The following is a 16307-nucleotide window of genomic DNA, read 5'->3' on the forward strand; positions in this document are numbered from 1 at the left end:
GACTATGGCCTGACTTGTGTGAAGATGTACTTACCATTTTTATAAGAAAGAGACCAACCTGATGCTCCATTACTTTGGATGGATAAAATCCACCTCTCACACCTTCTGGAATATTACAGTTCCTAGATTCTATCAAGAAAAGCTACCCAAATATGAAATTGGTTGATGATTTCCACTAAAGTGTTTAGACTAGACAGATGGATCGAGGACCAGAGCAATGTACTACACAAAGCAAGAATTCTAGTGGTCACAAACAGCAAATACTCAATCCTGTGAAGATTACAATATCATCATGAATAGCAATTCATGTGTAAGGATACATGTCAGAAACCATCTTGCACATGAGACATTGGTAGATTCTCATCGCAAAAGCTGTGTACATGACGGATCTTCAATTATAATCAAAATATTATTCTGCTACTAGATTTATTCGATTTCAAGTTCATCAGATTCATATTTATCTCCCTTGCTGACCCAAAATACTTTGTATTGCGCTGCACTAAGGATTAACAGGTAAAGGTATGAATATTGATATTTGAGGAATAAGAACACTCGATAAAATTAAACTTATTTAACAGAACTGAGGGACTGATCAGAAAAGTCAAATTGAATGGATCAGGAGGTTTGATAGTCCGTGTGTGAGGATATTATATGTAACTGAAGGGAGGATTAGGAAACAATTTATTTTGAAAGCATGTGGTTAGAAGTCTCATCAAAGGATATGTTATGCATATTTAATTTTGTGTGTGTCTAACTTAGAGAGAATAGTAAATATGTTGGATGCTTACTTTAATTTCAATATTAATAACAAACATCTTGATGAGTTTGGGGTAATTTCTTATTGGCTGGGTTAGTATTGTGACATAAGTGGGAATGAATCTGAAATAGTGATGAATTGCAACTTTTGAGTTATAATAGAATTTTGGGAGAAAGAGAAAGAGAGAGATAGAGATGTGCATAGAGATTCCAATTCCTATTTTTATTCTTATTTTATGTTCAGTCTGAAGATGTATTTTATGTTGTGTTAGGATTTTGTTGAGAGGAACTATTTGTTTACATTATTGGAATTATAAAGTACTCATACAATGGTCTGGACCAAAGCAATGATTTATTGAAAATTTATTCCAAGACACTCTGGACAATGTCATTGTGATATATCAACACAGTCAAAACATGGTACTTCAACACAGTCAAACATGGTACTTCAGCACAGTCGAAACATGGTACTTCAACACAGTCAAAACATGCGACTTCAACAGTCAAAATACAGTACTTCAACACAGGCAAAACATGGTATTTTGGCACATTCAAGACTGTTGGCACTTCTTTTGGATTTGTGATAGAACTTCAGCATATTCAAATATACTGATTCATGAATATATGCAGGATCTGGAATTCATTTGGAACACTAATCTTTTGGACTTGTGTTAGAACCTTTAGGGTTAGTTTGGATTTAGTTCACAATGCTGTAAGTTTCTCTGATATAATCATGAAATTATTTGTTGCTTCTTTCTGTTATTTAGTTTAAGATCATAAGTCATAACAAATAGCAGACCTTTATTGGGGTGGGGGGTACCTCTATAGAAATAAAAATTCTACTGTAAAATGGGGTGAAATTTTGGAAATCAGATTGATAAGGTTCTGAAAGAAGAAAATGAAATTATTCCTCCTTGATGACATTAACATTACTAAACCCACAAATTAAAAATTACCCGCTCTATGACATGAACTCATTAGGACTGGTTCAACATGTGCTGAAACCTACTAGGGTTGTAACTGGAAAAAGTCAAACTCTTATTGACCACGTTTATTCAAATTTCTTGAATAATGTGCTTTGTATTGAAGTTGCTTCCATCATCCTCAATGGCCACTACAGTGCACATTTCTAACGTGCAACTTAAGACTTTTTCTTAACTTTTTATGAGTTTTGGGTTAATGTAGGTATAGATTTATCTATTTGACAACTTTAATATGCAATTCAATTCTATTACTTAAATTTTACAAGTAGTTTATGCAGTGATAAGTTAATCAGTGTCTGAATATTGCATAGAAACATGGACTTGCCTTGGCAATCGCAAAGTTTTCCACATATTTTTCCACCTCCAGCTTACTTCTTAGCTTGGGCCGCAGCAGTTTGTACATGGGCTTTCTGTCTCCAACATCAAAGTCAGCATTATAGGAACTTTGGATAGCTTTTTCAAATTTGTCTCTTGTTGTCCTTATGTAACAGACCTCAATTGGCTGTGTCTTTTGGGTTAATGTGCATTTTGACCCTTGTTGTGGGGAACATTACCAGGCTTGAAGAAATTACTGTCTATTCTTTGCTTCCTCACCCTTCCCCATAGTTTTATACTAAAAAATAGCACTCTGTTATTTAATTCTTCAGTATAATAAAGCTTATGGAAATTTTCTTTGGCTTTTATACCATTGCCTTAAAATAAAGATTTGTACTACATGGTGAAGTATATCCTTAATTAACATCTGAAAGGAAAACATCCTATGTATCGCATTTGTAACAGTTTTAGTGTCTTTGTAAAGATTAATCCAAATACTGGTCTGGGTATGTCATTGCGTTTATGAGGTTTATGTAGAACTTATTGTTATAATGTGTATTGTACTTTATACTAATAGTGTTAAATAAAACTTGTAGATTACATTTCAAGCCTGGTAATGTTCCCCATAACAAGGGTCAAAATGCGCATTAACCCAAAAGACACAGAAATTCTGACCATGAATTGGCCAAACTCATTTGACCAACGTTGCTATAATTAAAGTTCTTTTTATTCATTTGCTATATTATTGAATTTAATTCCATTCTAGAACACAAAACATAATGCCAACTTTGTGGTCATTGGTTACATGAAGTGTTATATGGATTAATATAAAAATATATATTTTCAGAAATCGGTATGAAATGGATTTAATATTTGTTTTAAATTAAATATTTTTAAATGTTTTCAACTGTTAAAATGAAAATAAGTTGGTTTACTGATTTGAGATTTTATTCAAAAGATAACAAGTCAACAATAACAATAGAAACAAAATTTAATGATAACAGCAAATTACATTATACTATTGTTTTACTCATCAATCTCTCTTTATACAATTTTTTGCGTAAATATTAAGTGATCAAAGCAGGATTTGCAAGAAAAATCAATAAATACATTGGGTCAATTTAAACGCATCACTGTCTGATACATTTGATACTGGCCTTATGAAAAGTTAACTTTTATAATTTTTATTGAAACATGGGAGTATTATTTTGGTTAAGAAATATAAAATAATTCCTCATATTTATTCTGCTCTGAATTAGGCTAGAAATTTTTTAATAACTCTTTGATTTAGATTTAAAAAATGAAAACCAACCTTGTACATACCATTACTATGCTTACAAAAACAGTGATGACTACTACAGTAGTGTGTTCCATTGTTTTACTTTTAATATTGCAAATGGTCTGAATCAGTCAAGCATTTGGGCCATATCAGTCACAGTCCAAATCAACCAGCATTCTTTAAAAGGGGTGAATTATTCAGAGGGCAATGACTCGTATGTACTTCAAATGTCTTAGTACCCTAAAATTGAAGAGATCAACATGTTTGCAAATTGTCTTAAAGAAAATATCAAATATGTAGAATACGAATATCATTTTGTATGTACATGTACTTCTTATACCAATTTAAGACAGAAAAATCTTGAGATGTATTGTATTAATGCTTCATTAGAAAAATTTATAATAATAATGTCATCTCAGAAAGTAAGCCTTATTAAAAATGTTTCAAAGATTTTGTATTTTGCTTTTTAAGATAACAAATGAGCTGTAACTTTTCGGACAAAGGTCTGCATATATATTCTTGAAGTGGTCTTCATCTAATATGGTGATTTTTCACCATTGTAGAGACTACATTTTTTATATTATTTTGATAAAATCTGGAAAATCTTGGATGAGTGTGATTGAGTGAAATTCATGCATATCATTCAATGCGACCTTCCAGCTGATTGAACTTGTCAACAATTATGCAGCCATATTACTCATTATATTTTGACAAAACTTGTTACACGTAATCCATCTTTTATTATCGAGATGTTGCATGAGTTTGGTCGAGGCAAGATCTACGTATATTAATAATGTAATCTTGTATCGGATATGCCAAGCTTGTTATCACTTGGGAGACTCAGCTGCAATCGGAATTTAACCCACCTTAATCTTCCATTATCTCTGTCATAGGAAGGTGCTATAACAAGCGCCATCTAAGCCTATATCAATGAGACATCTTGCATCTCACTGGCTGAGCTAATTAACCCTCTAGATCATCCAGACTCTAGGAAACTGTAAATGGATTTATTATCAAGATCCTGAATGACACTGATTTGTGAGAAAGACACTGCATACTAATCAGGTCATGATCTTCACAATATTTTGTTTCAAAAATCAAGATGCAGCGACATGTGTAAAATCAACATTATGAAAATTCTGGCAGATAGTTAGCCCAAGTTGTGTTTTTACAATACAACACAAACCTGGTTAGTGAAAGGTCAACTGTTCAACTACGTAAGCCAGGTGAGTAGAATTACACCCACATGTGCCTTTTGGACAATGCTACATAGAATGCAAAATAAAAATAAATGTACATTTTTATGTCCCAACAGTTTGAAGAGTCCTTCTACATCATTCAGTATCAATTATTACATCCTATGTAAGAGTAATTTTATCGCCAATCAAAGATAAATAAAATCATAATAATTTAAAGAGTAATGTTATCGCCAATCAAAGATAAATAAAATCATAATAATTTAAAGAGTAATTTTATCGATAATCAAAGATAAATAAAATCATAATAATTTAAAGAGTAATTTTATCGCCAATCAAACATAAATAAAATCATAATAATTAAAGAGTAATTTTATCGCCAATCAAAGATATATAGTCAAAATAATTAAAGTAGCTACCATATATGATTATCAAATTTTTTATCAATAGTTTATTCATTAAATTTTACTGTGGATATTAATTATAATGTTCTGCTCCAGGAGATTGTTTAAATCATATGCTAATTTAATTTTAGAATGAATTAAAAAAAAACTTTCGTCAAATGTTTTGCCCTTTTCCAGGTTTTATATATTATAGTGATTGGATAACAATGTATCCTTTACATACACTGAAAAAGAATTTAAAAATTCCATTGTGAGCGAAGTTAAAATACTTGAAGAAGCCTTGTCTATATTCTTCTGGGTAGACTATATTTTTGTATCCTTTCTGTGCTTATGTTACACATTACTAGTTGCAAATATAATGAATTTAGTTGGAAACAAAATTAGTCTATCTCTTGAGAAAATCCAAGGACATTTCCCATCTACTATGGTTCATGTTGTGCTTGGAAGCTTGCCTTATCTTACGAATGTCTCCATCTGCAGGCATATTGTCAGGGACATTTTTCATCTCTTAAATGGACTTGAATCCATATTTTTATCTTTCTGCAGTTTTGGGACTCAGGTTTATTTCTAAAGACCCATTTTCAAGGAGGCTTGGGATTGATCCCAAAATGTCTTCTTAGTATTCCACAAAATGTCTTATAAAGCTACTTTAGAATCAATCCAAAAAATCTACAAGTCAAACTTGAGATCAGTCCCAAAAATCTCTCACAAGGAAAACTTGGAATGCATCCCAAAACTCTCCCAAAATGGAGCCTTGCGGTTGATCCTAACAATATCTTACCAGATAAGCTTGTATTTGATTCCAAATACCTCTTGTAGGAAATGCTGAGATCTCAAATTGTCTTATAAAACAAACTTGGAGGTTGATCCAAAATCTTTTATCTGGCACACTGGGATCAGTCTCAAAAATCTCTTTCTGGCAAACTTTGGAACAATCCCAAAAGTCTCTTAGCAGGAAAATTTGGAACAGATTCCACAAAACCTCCTTGAGTTCAACTTCAGAGAGATCAAAAAAAAATATTTTTCCAAATTTTGTATTGGTCCCAAAACTGTTAGAAAGCAGTCTTGATACAGATTTTTTAAAAAGTTCATCTCACAAACTTGTAAATGGTCCCATAAATCAGTACCATTTCAAGAACTCTATCTGCACGTTTTTATTATTATTGAAATCACTACCAAAACAAGTGGAAGAGGCCATTTGGTCTTATCAAAGCTTGTAGCATATGATCAAAATTGAAATAAATATACAGGAATATTTGTGAAAAATAATTAATCAAAGGACAAATTCATTTTGTGTGCATTAAAGACAAATAACAATAAAATTATTCAAGAAAACTTGAATAATACAGTAAGGTGTACATTTCACAGCTTTAAAAATTTCAATACCAAAAGTACAGTTGTTTTTGTAGATCATATAATTAAAAAACGAATTGATATTTGAGCTAAAATTTCACACTTATTACAAGGTGAAAGATTATCTATCAGTTACATATACAAATACACACTGACAAACTTGTCTGAAATAATACCTACGTTACAAGTATCCTGCATCCTACATGTGAAAGATACACCAAGATACTGAGACAGGACTAGGTTCACTTTACCTTCTGAATGGTCCTAATAGAAGTTAAAAGTACAATGTCATAGATTGATGTCTCATAACAATAGCAATAGGGATTCAAATGGGTACACTTATGATGTCATAGGCACTTGTCAATGTCATGTCATGCTAGGTTCACTTTACCCTCTGAATGACCGTAATAGAAGTTAGAAGTACAATGTCATAGATTGAAGTCTCATAACAATAACAACATAGGTTCAAATGGGTACACTTATGATGTCATAGGCACTTGTCAATGTCATGTCATGCTACAAAATGGAATGCTGAAAATATAATTTGAGCTAGATACTCATCTGGATGGATTCAACATTAAGTACATGCATCACCCACCACAATATTTTGTAAATGGTAGCAAAGGTTAATCATGACAATGTTAAGGAATTTGGTCTATATTTACATTTTTAATTTTAAAATAAAGGTATTTGTTCTTTATTGCTCTTCAGAAGATCATCCAATAATCACAGAAACAACAGGAATTTATAAATTTTTGGCAAAAAATGTGCAATATTATTAGGTAAAGAAACATTAATAAATTTGATGTGTTTTATGGTATTTCATTATACAGCTTGTCAGCAGGAACTTGTGAAGTTTAAATACATCTTTGGGGAGTAATTTTAATTAATTTGTGAGAAAAGACGGATTCAATAAATAAACAAGTAAACAAATTAATATTTGGGTTTATGTATTTTTGTTCCCTATTGGCATGAATTGTACCATGGAATTACATTACATAATCATTGTTTTCTGTATACTTTATATCAGTGTGTGCAAAGATGTCAAATATACATTCAAGTACTCCTTGCACACCAATTTCGAACATCAAAATATGAATTTGTTCAGTTGTAGACTTTTTGGAAATAAATTGCAAAATTCACATAGAGAATTTAAAGACAGTGAAATAGAGCTGTAACGATTACAGCAAACAGCAATCAATCGAGACAGATGAACAATATGTACTTGACTGGCGTGAACTGAATATACAACTATTGGACATAGTGGAGTAAAAATTGTGTTAAATGACTCAAACTGAGCATGATTCAATTTGAACTCATTATTTTAGAAAGACTTGGCATTGAAAAACAAAACAACAAAGAATTTTTCTTTTTAGGCCTCACCTCAGTAAATATATTTCAATTACATTTTAAAAAATCTTTAATTCTGCCACGATTTCATTTACTAGGGTAGTGGTTTTTTTAAAATTTAAATGAAAACTTCAAAAGGTACTTACACATGTATGATTATATCCACAGAATCTGCTGTGAAAATAATTTGGACATAATATGAAAGGTAATATGCCAAGCATAACTTAAATCTCATTAACAATACTTTTGTTTGCAGATCTGGGTTAAAAAAATATACAGCAGGCACATGACACTTCCTCCAAGGTACAGGTTAGATAATCAATTTTTAAAGTCACAATTTATGATATATATAAGCAGATAAAACCTGCTTGCACATGCCTGATATATAATACAGTACAGACATATAAACAGATAAACACTGCAACACTTGGCTACATTTTAAACTGATGAAAGCAAACACAAGGAGATCTAAAACAGAGAAGATGAATGCAATATTTAACCCATGCAGTTGTAAAGTTATCAATGATGAAGCCGATTATAAAGTATTTTCTGCTTGCATGGATTGTTTCTGAAAACAAAAACAAAAAACACCCCCAAAAACCCAGAAGGCATTGGTAACAAATCTGTAGTTAGAGGCTCAGAATCACCAAATTTGAGTGTTGTCTGGTTGGTGTTTTAATTGGTCTCTCAAATGTGTGAATAAATATTATACAATAATTATTGGAAAGCCCATCTATACTTTGGTACAGTTATTCACTGGACAAATTTATTATGTGTGTGTGTGTGTGTGTTTATACAGATCTGTGCATGTTTCTTAAGGGGGATATTTCATGGCTCCCACAAATATGAATGTTACTGCACTGCTATGTAATGCGATCAGGCATCCTTCCTTTAATTTTTGTCCATGGAATAAATATCCAGTCTTATAATGCTACCCCATTCCTAAAGTAGCAGTAAGGGTAGTAGCTCTCAAAAAAACTCCAAAAAACCAATAAAAACAATAATGCTAAAGAAATGGTTCAGCCTACCCCCACCCCCTTTTGCTCATACAAACACTACTATATAACTGAAGATACATATTAGGATTTAGACATATTTTCTAGTAATAAAGTCAAAAATACATTGTAATAAACAACAGGACACATCAATCATTTATACGGAAAGTAGATGCATGTTGAAACAAAAGTACCCAAGTATACAGTAGACACATTTTTAAAAATATAAAAATCTGACATTGTGGTCGATTTTAATCCAAGGTGAATCTAGTCCTTTACAACATCTAAAAGATACAAAAATTAAAACCTAATGTGATTGATGTTACTTATTTAATTCTATAAATTAATTAAATCTATTCTAAACGCACATCAAATATATACAATGTACTATGCATTGAATTGTTAAGATATTTCTTACAAGTGTGTTGCATTGCATCCTTCATATTAAATTACAAACAAAGAAATGGTGTAACTCAGTCCAGTCTTCAGACACAAAAATTAACTTTCTTCATGCACGCTGTAATCCATGCTGAACTTTGTTCATTGTGGGGACTGAAGTATATTAATGATTGTTGTTTTTCTGTGTCTCAAAGACAATGAATTCCTGCAAATGAGGTTAGAAAATCAATAAAAAATTGCACTATAAATAAAACAGTCTTGGTCCAGTTAGTCTGAAAACCTGTTTAAATTTCATCAGAGTTGAATCAGCTCTGTCTGAAGTCAGAGAAATACAATGATTTCTTAATTTGCATATTTTTAAATGATGAGCATAATATATATCAGGTTTTGCAGCTATCCAATAAAGCTTGTTTTGATTTGGTGATATTAACAACACTTTTGAAATATTACTGGCTACAACACACCAAGAAAATAGGAGCCAAAAATGCCTTTCCCAAAGTAACAGAAACCTGTATTATAACTCACATAGACATATACTGGCAATGAGATTTTAGTAACTCCTTCAAGGACCCATCAATATTAGCAAAATGCCATTTTAAGATATGATGTTGACTGACAGGAGCCATAACTCTCCCAAAAATTGTTTAGATGAAATGAAACTCATAAAAGGTACATCCAGTTCTCGGATACTGATAAAACACATAACCCTCTCCGAGATGGTGTAGATGAAATATAACTCATGGAAAGGTATATTTAGGTCTGGGGTAAAATCTTCTTCAGTCAATTCTATCAGAATATATTAAATGGTTCTGGAGATATTCTGATTGCAAGGAACATTAATATTAAGAAATGAATATGCCTGTAAAGGGACATAATTCTGTCCAATAGACAATAGGCAAGACAAGAACCATTCAAGGCATTTTAAGAGTTTGAGACAATGTTTAGGAGTACCTACATGTGAAGCCTTCAAGTTTAATTGTCAAGGTTCAAAGTCTATCCACAACGAAGCTCACATAACAAAACTCATAAAAGGCATCTAGGTCTATGAAACAATTTTCCCACCAAATCACATAATAATATGTTAAACGGTGTTTGAACTGTGCTTATCACATGCAACATCTCATATGAATATAGCAAATTAATTGACATGGGTCATAGCTCTATCAACAATAGATTTAACAAAATGAAATCCATAAAATATACATCTGGGTCTCTAAGACAATGTTCATACTAAATTGTATCAAATTATAATTAATGGTTCTTGAACTATGCCAGTCAAAAGCAACATCCAAAATGAAATATAAAGTTGGTTTTCAGGGTACAGAACCCAATAAAATTTAAGCAGAGACAAAATTTATAAACATATCCATTTCTACGAGACACAAAACCACCAAAATGGATCAAAGTTATAAGGTTCCAAGCATTACTGGTTAAATGAATATTATAATAATAAAGTCCAGTAACTCAACAAAAACTATTCACCTACCAAACGGCAGCCATCTGTGTGTAAGGGTTGCAAAGCTTTCATAGTTACATGAAGTGTAAATGGATAGACGGGCACCTGTATATACAGACAGACAGACAGACAGACAGAAAACATGACTGCTCTAGGGCTGCCACATCTGAATGCAGGGCCCTAATAATGACGTTTGGCTTCCTGCAACTCTTTTGTTGCATTGACTCCAACCAACCCCCAACACCCCAAGTTACACAGCTTTTAGACTTTCACCAAATTCGCTGTTGTCCAGACAATACTTTCTGAATACAACATGGTATTTAATTTCATGATGTAAATAAGATAAAACATTCTTTTGGATGTAAACACTTGGACACAGACTTCTATTAATTTGGACTATTATGAGTCAAACTTACCTTCTGATGTTAGCATTCAAATGTGATAAATTAATTAAAGTAAAATAAACTGTATTACACAAAGAATTGTGAGACTCACAAAGAATTGTGAGACTTCTCCAGTGGCCTAGTGGCTAGAGCGTCCACCTCGGATGCAGGAGGTTGCGGGTTCAATCCCCGGCTGAGTGATGCCAAAGACTTACAAATGGTACTAACAGCTTCCTCGCTTGGCGCTAAGCACTAAGAGGTTAGTGTTAGGACTGGTCGACCTGGTTTCAGGATGATGTGACTGGGTGGGACATCAAGCTACATGTCTGTGGCTTGATGCCCCAGTGCCAGACATCACTATAAACTGTCACACTGCAGACATGGTAGCGATATGACTGAAGCATTGTTAAAGCTACTTTAAAAATCCAAATCACACACACACACTCAAAGAATTATGACCAAAATAACGAAGAAATGTAAGAAAATATGTGGTGAGTCGAGACAAGATACAGAAAGATTTATGAGAATATGTGGTGAGACACCCACAGAATATTTTAAGTACAGAAAATATTATTGAAAAAAAAAACTACTACAAACCAGCAAGAAGACAGCTCCAATGATTGTAGCTTTCTGCTTCACATCCATCTCAAGGGGACTACAATAATAATATATGTATATTTAAATTAAGTGCCAAAAGAAGAAAATTAAGTTAATTTGTCATAGATATGTCTATATAGATATGCATATGCACATCCAAAGTTGATATATAGACATGCATTTTCACATTCAGCTGTTGTACAGACATGCATATGCACATCCACAGTTGATATATAGACATGCATATGCACATCCAAAGTTGATATATAGACATGCATTTTCACATTCAGCTGTTGTACAGACATGCATATGCACATCCACAGTTGATATATAGACATGCATATGCACATCCAAAGCTGATATATAGACATGCATTTTTACATTTAGCTTTTGTACAGACATGCATATGCACATCCAAAATTGATATATAGACATGCATTTTCACATTTAGCTGTTGTACAGACATGCATATGGACATCCAAATATGATATATAGACATGCATTTTCACATTTAGCTGTTGTACAGACATGCATATGCACATCCACAGTTGCTTTATAGATACGCATTTGCACATCCATAGTAGTTGTACAGACATTACAATTGTACATCCACAATTGATAATGATACGCATTTGCACATCCATAGCTGATGCACTTCACAGCTGATGTATAGACATCGCATACAGTTCGTGTATATATATATTCATTTGCACATTCACAGTTGATGTATAGACACATTCAGATTTAAAGTTGATGTGTAGACATGTACATTCGCATTTACAGTTGATGTATAGACAATTACAATTTCACAGTTACAGTTGATGTATAGACATTCATATGCACATTCACAGTTGATATATAGACATGCATAACACAGATGATCCACAGAAAATTATATACACATTCAAACACAAGCAAATACACACTTAAAAACATGCATACACATTCAGTTGATGTATAGACAAGCATCTACACATACAGCTGATGTATAGACAAGCATCTACACATTCAGTTGATGTATAGACAAGCATCTACACATACAGTTGATGTATAGACAAGCATTCTACACATTCAGTTGATGTATAGACAAGCATCTACACATTCAGTTGATGTATAGACAAGCAGATACACATTTAGTTGATGTATAGACAAGCACATACACATTCAGTTGATTACACACACACACACACACTTGTATCTATCTAAATCTACTGACATCGAAATGATCCGTAAAGGAGAGCGCTTTAGACCACTTGGCCACTCGGGGTCCCTAAATTGGATGAAGAGTCTATTATACATATTAAGGACCATATGATGGAATGGTCACTTACCCAAAAAGACGATGAAGTTTAAAACATGGAATTTATTCAAAACTATTCTCATCAATAATATTTATCTAATTAAAATACATTAAGAGAACATTTATCAACTTCAATACAAATCCTTCCTTCACAAAAAAAAATTAACTGCATATTTGACTTTGTTTAGCAACAAAATGCTATACAATCCTTGCTGAGATGCAAGTCAGATGAGAGTGATCTCCCACTGAATAGAGAGACTGGTGCCAGGTCCTGTTAACTGTCAGATATACTGGAGTGCAAGTGCATACTCTTCAGGGGGGGGGGGGGAGGGGCAGAGAGAGAGAGAGCACCCACCATATTACACATGGGCAACTATTACAATAAAGAATACATTCTATGCCAAACTTTGGTTTCTTCTTCAAATATATTACCCATCATAATATGCTTTCAAACACCAAAATAACTGACAGAATTGTCATAGATCATCACGAAATACATGTACACACTCTCAAATAATCACAACCACACAGGTATTCAATACAAATACACAAAAGTTCTGTCTTTAAAATCTACCGGAATGCAAAATACAGTTATCAGTTTGCAGCTATATATTGTGGTGCTCTCAACAGTTTATTGGAAGTTTTAAAGATTATAAAAGTGTGCTTAGTATTTATTTTTGCACTCCTCAGATTGGATGGTTGTTGTTGTTGCTGTTGGGGTTTAACGCCATTCCTCAGCTCAAGAAAGGCCATACACACTAGTGAGCCAGAGACTCAAACCCATGCGGATCATGGTGAGATGGCAGTGATCTGTAAAGGCAAGTGCTTTAGACTACTCAGCCACCTAAGGCCCAGAGATTAGATGGTACTGTGTAATAGATCAATACTTCAGCTCTTGGAAACTGGTCTTTTGATGATTGTCTCTATATATTACTTACTTCTGGGAATTAGAACTGTAGTCATTGTTCTAGGGTTTAACGCCATTTTTCAGCACAAGATAGGCTATACATGGAGGCCAGTATAACTGGTGGAGGAAGAACCTTGGAAAACCCAGGGAAGAAGCACCAACCCACGAGAAGCTACTGGCAGGCTTTCCCACGTACCCACGCTAGCCAAGCTTTGGACTCTAACCCACGCAGACAGAGGTAGATGGCAGTGATCCGGAACGGTGAGCGCTTTAGACCACTCTGCCACTCGGGGCCCCTAGAACTGTAGTCATACACTGTCTTAATGCATGATGGTGTAAATATGCCAACCGATGTTGTTTGTTCCACAGTTACTAAAGTTGATATGGTGCTTGCAATATGTGCAAAGCATAACATGTTTCTCTTTTCTGTTGCACTTTAAAGACTCAGATCAAAAGGCAATGCCCTGAATTGATAGTGTCCCTGTCAGACCAAAAGGCAATGCCCTGAACTGTTTACAGTGTCCCTGTCAGACTAAAAGACAATGCCCTGAACTGTTTACAGCAGTGTTTTTCAATGGGGGTTCCGTGGAACCTAAGGGGTCCATGAGCGCCTGCCGGGGATTCCGCAGGTGGCCAGTAAAAATACAAAAATAACGCCCAAAATCGCCAAGGACCAAGTCTTTACCGGAATTATGCGGTAATTAGTCCTTGTTTATCCACTTAATTACTGTTTCCATTGTTGTCCTAATGAGCGTTTAGCGTTTGAATTAATTTTCATAACACTGTTGTTTTTGCGCGACCATGGACCAATTTATTAAGAAGAGAAAATTAGACGATGCCACAGCTGACGATCAAACTAAAACTCAGGAGCAGTCGACTGAAGCTACAGCTAGTACCGCGTCATGTGAGCCAAACGTGCCAAAAATTGACGTTGTTGATCGGAATCTTAAAGTTCGTCAGTACAGTGACAATTACTTAGCTATGGGATTCACTTGGGCAGGAGACGCAGACTGCCCTTTACTGCTCTGTGTTGTCTGTGGGGAAAAGCTTGCCAATAGTACCATGGCACCAGCTAAATTGAAGCGACACTTAACAACTAAACATCTGGATGTAGCGCACAAGAATGTGGCGTACTTTGAGAGGGCACTAAGCTTGAATAAAAATAAACCTCTACATTCGAAAAAAAGTTCAAGATAAGTGACAAAGCTCAAGAAGCAAGTTATGCTGTCGCGGAGATCGTTGCAAAGAAAATGAAATCGCATACCCTCGCCGAAACCGTAATCTTACCTGCATGCCGAGAAATTGTGAGAATTATGTTTGGCGAGAGTGCCGTATCTGACATCAATAAGATTCCACTGTCAGACAATACGATAAGCAGACGTATTTCAGACATGTCCAGCGACACTGAAAGTCACGTTTTAGCGAAGATAAAGACACGTGGATTCTTTGCACTGCAGGTGGATGAAAGCACCGATGTCAGCGGTAAATCACAGCTTATGGGGTTTGTACGTTTTATTGACAATAGAGCTATTGTTGAAGATTTTTTTCTGCTGTAAGGAGTTACCAGAAACAACAAAAGGACAAGACATATTTGACGTTGTCAGTTCATATTTGCAGTCATGTGACTTGAACTGGAAAAACTGCGTTGGCATTTGAACGGATGGCGCCCCTGCCATGACGGGAAATGTCAAAGGTTTTGTCTCGCTGGTGCGACAGATGAATCCAGCTATCATGGTCACGCACTGTTTCATCCACAGAGAAGCACTAGTTTCTAAAACAGTCGGAGCCGAGTTCAAGTCTGTGCTGGACATGGTGGTGAAAATCGTTAATTATATGAAGATGAGACCTCTGAAATGTCGCCAGTTTGCCAAACTTTATGGAAGCAGACCATGTCACACTGATCCAACACACGGACGTACGATGGCTGTCTCGTGCAAAAGTTTTATCTCGCTTCTACGAACTGTGAGAGGAGATGCTGATGTTCTGTTCTCGTGAAAACTTGAAGGATTTTGAAGAAGTACTGAGCAGCGAGTGTTGGTATTCCAAACTAGCTTATCTGGCCGATATATTTCATGAATTGAACATTTTGAACAGTGGAATGCAAGGCAGACATGAAAACGTATTGACTTCAACTGACAGAATAAATGCATTTCTGAAGAAATTGTTAATTTGGAAAAAGCATGCATCTGCTGAAAATTTGGAAATGTTTCCCAGTGTTGTTCAAAAAAATTACCAAGAAATTCTTCCATTGATTGTGACCCATTTGGATGCTCTGTTGAATAGTCTCAGCAAATATTTTCCGTCGATATCTGTTGACCAGTACGACTGGGTCATAAACCTGTTTGTGGAATTTGAACCCTGCCAAGGACAGTTTACTTTGAAGAAAGAGGAGGAGCTCGTTAGCGTTGCGAGTGACACAATGCTGAAGTTAAAACATGCAGAGTTGAACTTGGAACGTTTTAGTTACTAGTTGAAAACGAGTACCTGGCTATCGATGAGAAAGCTTTGCGACTTCTGGTGCAGTTTTCAACTTGTTACATGTGCGAGTTCGGATTTTCTGCTATGATCACCATCAAACACAAGAAACGAGAACGACTTTTGTCTGTCGAAGATGAACATCGGGTTTCTCTCTCG

General features: G+C 34.5%; 1 protein-coding gene across 3 annotated transcripts in view; it reads right to left on the bottom strand.

The window, feature by feature from the left end:
- Positions 1-1089: 1089 nt before the first annotated feature.
- The window catches only part of LOC149782447 (phospholipid scramblase 1-like), a 108393-nt gene continuing 93175 nt past the window's right edge, over positions 1090-16307 (bottom strand). For all 3 annotated transcript variants that reach the window (XM_089933863.1, XM_089933861.1, XM_089933862.1), the window contains 2 exons: positions 11467-11524; positions 1090-9235 (listed from right to left, as the gene is read on the bottom strand). In XM_089933863.1, the coding sequence (XP_089789989.1) occupies positions 11505-11524 (20 nt within the window). In that variant the 3' untranslated portion in view covers positions 1090-9235; positions 11467-11504. The remainder of the gene's footprint in view (positions 9236-11466; positions 11525-16307) is intronic.

This window comes from Sinohyriopsis cumingii, chromosome 15 (genome assembly GCF_028554795.1).
Source record: "Sinohyriopsis cumingii isolate HCF-2022 chromosome 15, ASM2855479v2, whole genome shotgun sequence".
Lineage (NCBI taxonomy): Eukaryota > Metazoa > Mollusca > Bivalvia > Unionida > Unionidae > Sinohyriopsis > Sinohyriopsis cumingii.